This window comes from Patiria miniata, unplaced genomic scaffold (genome assembly GCF_015706575.1).
Source record: "Patiria miniata isolate m_02_andy unplaced genomic scaffold, ASM1570657v1 HiC_scaffold_17, whole genome shotgun sequence".
Taxonomy (NCBI): Eukaryota; Metazoa; Echinodermata; class Asteroidea; order Valvatida; family Asterinidae; genus Patiria; species Patiria miniata.
The window spans coordinates 11,111,844-11,118,267 of NW_024037055.1; the positions used below are offsets into that span (position 1 = coordinate 11,111,844).

The window sequence follows — 6,424 nt, forward strand, 5'->3', positions numbered from 1 at the left end:
GTTGTTGAGAATAAGTTTATTTAAAATGATATAAAATCATTTCCTCAATTCTTGGTGACAAAAGTGCGAGTTATTACTATAAAAGTGATTTTTTATCCTCAATACTGTGACTAGGAAGTACACCGTTTTGTAGACTTCAAGAAGCTTCCAGTAATAGAAATGCTCGATTCCCGTTTGCGAGTCAAGGGTCGGAGAGTCACAATAGCTGACGCCACCCGCCGTGTTTGGGGTTCACGGCTTAATACGTCCCCCATGCAAACAAGGAATCCTTCATTCTAGCTTCTCTGGTGATTGTTAATCTTTAAATTACTGACAACTGAAGAACAACTGATTGTTGTCAAATACCCGACTTACCTGTGAAGAAATCATGCTGACATGCTCACGTACGTTAACTACATGTACATGAATGGCATATTTTTGCTTGAGGGAATTTGGAATGGCCAAATAACCGAATATTCGAATATTCGATCGATTGGAAGGTCGAATATTCAAATATTCAATTATTCGAATTGACTCAGCCCTAGATACCGCGGTATCGCAAATGCAATACCAAAACAAGTCTAGACTGTGATTGTAGCCATATCAACAATTTCAATTCCATTAACCCCATGCGCACGGGAAGCGGTCATGGTCATGGCCGCGGCCGCTTATCCTCATTGGAATGCAGTTGCCAGCTGTGGTATGCCGAGGCACACAGCTAGTGGGTAGTTCCACAGCTGCTGCTTTTGTGCAGTCCCGCTACCACACAAAGGCTGTGCAGTCATGCGAGCCACTTGCTCTATGTGTGGAGGAATGTCCCCATTACACCCCGTCCTTAAGGGGTTAACCCTAACTCGGGGCTCTTTTACTAGAAAGTATCCTGAATCCGCCAAAATCCACCAATTTTGTCATGCAAAAAATGCTGGTATCCTGAGTCCATCAAAATCCCCCAGTGTAGATGCTGGAGGTATCCTGAATCCGCCAAAGTCCACCAGCAAAAGTCTTAATGGATTCTGGCGGATTCAGGATACCATGGTGGCATAAACGAAAATACAGCATGTTTTTCCATAGAGTCTTCAAAATCCATCACCTACATTGTAAATTTGTGGTGGATTTTGACGGATTCAGGATACCATGCTCGCATGAAAATTGTGATGTGTGTTGTGGCATAGGATCCATCAAAATACACCAATGCATGGTGACCCCAGCATGGAGTACCGAAGTGAATACATCTCGCGCACAAAATTTGTGTGAAAGACATTAGCGCGTGTTTCAGCCCGTAAACCATAGATAGAATGAAAAGACTAGATCGGCAGCGCGTCCACATGCGCCCATTCACTGTGCGATAAATCTCCGCCATTTTGGTTGTCTCTCGTAGACGCGCAACAAATTAACGTAAAGTAATGGAGCTAAATGTATCTTTCCTCCAGCACGTGACCTAGCTCAATGCGCGCGAAGCTAGAAATGCGCACCGAGTATTTACGCGATGCGCACACATAATTATTAGCGATGCACATGGTGCTCTTTGCGCGTAAACGGTGTTGCGTTCGTCACGTTTTCGCGCATTATTTGTATCTTTCCTCCAGCACGTGACCCTCCATGCAAGTCCACCCGGTACATGTGTGTACATGTTTGTTCAGTATGTGACAGACTTGCCAGGGCTAGTGCCAGCAGTATTTACTTGACCACAAACATTACAAAAGAGTTCAACTGTTGAGATCCTGAATCCATCAAAGTCCCCCAACAGCTCAAAATAGAGGTATCCTGAAACCATAAAAATCCGCCAGTTCCGCTGGGCTTCCAATCCTGAATCCATCAAAATCCCCCAGTTTGTGTAATATGGAGGTATCCTAAATCCGCCGAAATCCCCCGGAACAGGGGGGTGGATTTAGATGGATTCAGGTACGTTAGGGTTAATGCAAAGATGTACAAGTTCACAAGTTTCGAGGAAAGATTCCCATATCCTGGCCATCACTTTGTCACCCTGTGCACAAACCCTATGAGACTGGTCTGAGAGTGTTTTTTTAGTAAATACCTCAATATTTTCCCTTCTAATTTTGACTTTTTAGGACATAAGCCGTGTCCGCACTGGACTTTTTTTTTTTGAAGGTTTTACCGAGACGATGGTAAAATGAGAAATGGTTAAATGTGACCACTGTCCGCACTTGGACTTTCGACACGGGAAAATTTACCCAGACCGCGTGGGAGAAGTAACCGAGCTGTCGCAGTGTCAGTATAATGACTCCATTGTACACAGAAAACAAATTGCCGATCACATTTTCAGCCGCCGATACGCACAGTAATATTACACACGCCATTTGCATGCACAACATAATCGTTTACACGATATAATTTCATCTTGACACGCTAAATCTTGACGAACAGGCCTATAATTCTGACGCATTTGTGATGCACGTCGTCGAAGCCATGCCGCTGTACGAAGTTCCGTGCGGCAGCAGTGCCATCAGTATTCGTTGGTTCCCACCGCATGCTTACAAAATCGAAGCTATGATGTGGGTCAGGAACCAGTGACTACGGCCTACGTACGGTACCGGACCATGATGTTCCGTGAAAGACTACAGTAGCGTATCAGGACGAATTTGGATCGTAGAAAATAACATACATCAGTGGAGAAAGAGAATTAATTCTCAGAACGTGATCTCTCTTCTCTGTGTATGTATTTTTCCGTTGAAATATATATTTTAACGAGATTTTACTGCTCGGACTTGATGATACACCGCAGCGTGTTTCTACAAAATGTTCGGCCACTGCACGTGCAGGTTCGTGCGGTCTCTGTTATGCATAACAGGGCGCTCGGGCCGGATGTACGCTTTTACCGACTCGCACTGTCCGCACTGGACTTATCGTCTCGGGAAAAGTGACCTGGTCAGTTTTCCTGGGCGCGTGGGAAGTTTTCCTGGGCAGCAGTTGGCCAGTAAAAGTAACCGCTGGACTCAGGAAAAGTAACCGAGAGGAAAACGTCCTAGGCTGTCCGCACTGGACTTAAAATGGAAAAGTACCCATAGTCTCGGTTAGTTTGACCAAAAAAAGTCCAGTGCGGACAGGGCTATATTATAAACTTTCTGATGGCTGATAGGTCACTGAAGGGAAAAATTAGTGATGGCCAGATATGGGAGTCTTTCCAGTTTCGATAATTAAAAAAAATAAATAAATGTTGCAACCTAATTGGGACCTCTCAGTAACACAAAATGATCCCCTTTAGAAATAAAAATTGTTCCGGACGACTGACCGACCTAATTTCATCTTTCCATGTGACCCGAACACGCCCGAACCAAACGTTTCAGTAAATGTACTTGCATGACTTGTGCTACGCTTGGGGATGAAGTTGGCTTGTGTACGAGTTGGTCCGCGTACGAGTTGTCCCGCATACGAGTTGGCTCGTGTACGAGTTGGCTCGCGTACGAGTTGGTCAGCGTACGAGTTGTCCTGCGTACGAGTTGTCCTGCGTACGAGTTGGTCGCGTACAAGTTGGCTCGCGTACGAGTTGACCTGTATTCTAATTGTTACCTATCAGCCATCAGAAAGAGATAGGCCTATGTTAGCTCTACTGAGTGGAGCGTTGAATTACGGGTACCCCTCCATACAAACGCTCCACCGATTCGCCATACTTTGGTAGCACCATCACAGTAGCATAGTCACAAACCCACGCGAGGACAAAAAGACCCCCAAAAAACGGTAAAGAGATTACAAATGAGAAAGACAGTTATCCTGGATTGATCTATACATTCTTGACATTCCATGAGACCCCTTATATTGTTCCCAAACAGCGAACATTTTGGAAAAAAACAGCAAAATAGTCTGAAAACTTACAGTTCAATGTGTTTGCATGGAGGCTCAGTTCTTGAATTAGCTTGTCACGTCAATGAGGGCGTCTGACGTGATGTCACCGTCGTTGCTCGATCACGAAGAAAAACAAGTCGCGCTTTATCAACGACTGTTTCGTGTAATAATACGTACTCCAATCCGCGCCGCGCCGTACGACAGTATGGGCTTTGAACACACCCAAGGAGCACGTTTGTATGGAGGGGTACCCGTAATTCAACGCTCCACTCAGTAGAGCTAGGCCTATGTCATGAAAAGTCAAATTTAGCAGGGAAAAAAAATTGCATTTTGAAGTATTTACTGAGAAAACACTTACAAATTTTCAGATCAGTCTCAAAGGGTTTGTGCACAGGATGACAAGTGATGGCCAGATATGGGAATCTTTCCCAATATTTGAATAATCAATTATTCAAATTGACTCAGCTCTAAAGCAGAGGGCTGAGACTCAATCAATATCACAGCCACAGCACTCCTTTATATAATGTAAGTCCAAACTCACCTTTCATCATTTTCTGACTGGTTATCAGCATGCATTTCAACACTCAAGGAATCTAGCGATAAAAGATCCCCTGCACTGGATTCTTTCTTGCTCAAGCCCTCCTTATTTGAGTCCGTTTTGCTACTCGGCCTGCGATCTGGCCGAGTTGAAGATGAGTCTTTCTTATCTACGGAGTCTGATGTCTCCTTCGGTGTGTTGTCTTTGGACGGTGGGGGCGGTTGCTGGGGGGCAGAGTTTGTGTCTGCAAGTGGATTTTCTGTGGGCGGGTTCTCTCCAGGCACATAATGCACAGAGCTGGCTGCACTTGAGCTGCCAGACACATTGTCTCGAATCTGTTCCGTCTTGGCCACTGTACTCTCAGAGCCTGGCTGGGGTTCACTGGGGAAGTCTTTGCATGTCCATCGGCCCCTTTTAATTGGCTCAATGCGAGCAACTTTTACCAACTTAAACCTGGAGGGGCCGTTCCCGTTGGCCTCTGAGTTAGGGTTCATTGCAGCATTTGGGTTGATGCCATAACCAGCACCCAGTGGGTTTGGTGAGTCTTCAGTTTCTGAATGCTCAATATCTGTCTGTAAACTGAGTTTTGACAGATCAGCTGTGGACAAATCATCTACTCGGCTTTCGTCAAGCTCGTCCATACTGTCGTTTTCATCATTGACATTTTCTGTTACGCTCGTGATCTGGAAAAAACTCTTCTTCTTGGAATTGTTGATCTTGTCCTGGTCCAAATATTGTAGTTCAGGATCCTCGTCTGGATCACATCTGTTTGCAGCCACAACAGGCACAGTATTGAGCAACGCATCCTTTCTCATGTCGACATGATGTGTGTTGGAGGCGTGCCTGTCTTGCTTTTCCATGGTCTTAAAGTAATTGCTGTCATGCAAACATACACACAGTGTACACGAAGCGAGGTCCAGGCTAAATTACACACGTATGGGAACGCGGTAACATCATTCACAAGCAGTAGACACGGCATGCAGGCACAGAATCGAAACACAACTTCTCCAAAAACACATTAACGTTAGGCCTAACACAGTTAGGCCTACCCAGTCTGTTTAATTTCCTAAGCGGGCATGGGCCATGCCTGTGGTGGGGCATTCACCCTGTGGTCATAGTGTACCTACTGTACTCACCCTACACTATGCGATATTCAGGCCGATGGGCCTAGCTAGGTAGGTAGAGGGGACGCCATTAGGCCTACTCGCCCCCTTCACTTAGACGCCAATTCCATTGGAAAACACGCTAATACCAGCTCAAACAAATCGAGACTAACCTTCACCCGCCAAACTCCTATATTCATTTCACATTACCCTCATTCAAAGTACCAAACCGACCGTAGCACTTCATACCGACACGATATTAAAAAAACTAAAATGGCGAATCATGTGTCTCACTGGTACTCTACACGCATTCCAACCTGCATGAAATACAAGAAAACCAGCGATCAGTGTGTCACGCGCAGATATCAAAGCATGCATTGTGTGGGGGAACCTGCCTTTTGACTACAAACCAGGGTGACCGTTTTAGCCGATTTTCGGCTAACTTTGACAGAATTTTTGTAAAAAAAAAACGAGTTTGACCGAAAATTTGACAGAATGGATTTTTTTGGCAGATTTCTGGCAGAATTCTTCAAAAATGGTTATTTGACAGAAAAACAGCAAATTTGAATTAAAACGTGTACATTTGTTTAAAAAAGCTTCAATCCTTTCAAGCAAACCCTTGCCTAATCGGATAAGTTGGTTTGTCTAGGTACTGAGGTTCACTGGGAAACGGACTTTGTCGTGGCCGGATCTGTGTTTTGCCCGAAATTTACCAATAATTTCACAACATCTTTATGGGACTAGATTGTTTATTATGTAATTTGAATCTTAATTAAGGCAATACTACCAATCTCCATGTGATTTTAAGTGTTCGTATTGTATTTCGAGTAATTCTGGGGAATTTGGCAGATTTTTTATAAATCTGACAGATTTTTGATGTGCATTTAGCAGAATTTGGCTAGGACCTTACGGTCACCCTGCTACAAATTTGAATCCAAGTAGAAGTAGAAAGAGTAGAAACGTTTTGATTTTGGGGGCATTAAATTAATAATTAACGACTTTG

General features: G+C 44.3%; 1 protein-coding gene across 1 annotated transcript; it reads right to left on the reverse strand.

Annotated features, from left to right (window-relative positions):
- Window positions 1–4,302: 4,302 nt before the first annotated feature.
- LOC119723816 (TSC22 domain family protein 4-like) lies at window positions 4,303–5,760 on the reverse strand. Its single transcript, XM_038194692.1, has one exon. The coding sequence runs from the start codon at window positions 5,176–5,178 to the stop codon at window positions 4,318–4,320; it is 861 nt and encodes a 286-aa protein (XP_038050620.1). The 5' UTR covers window positions 5,179–5,760; the 3' UTR covers window positions 4,303–4,317.
- Between the last annotated feature and the right edge of the window lie 664 nt (window positions 5,761–6,424).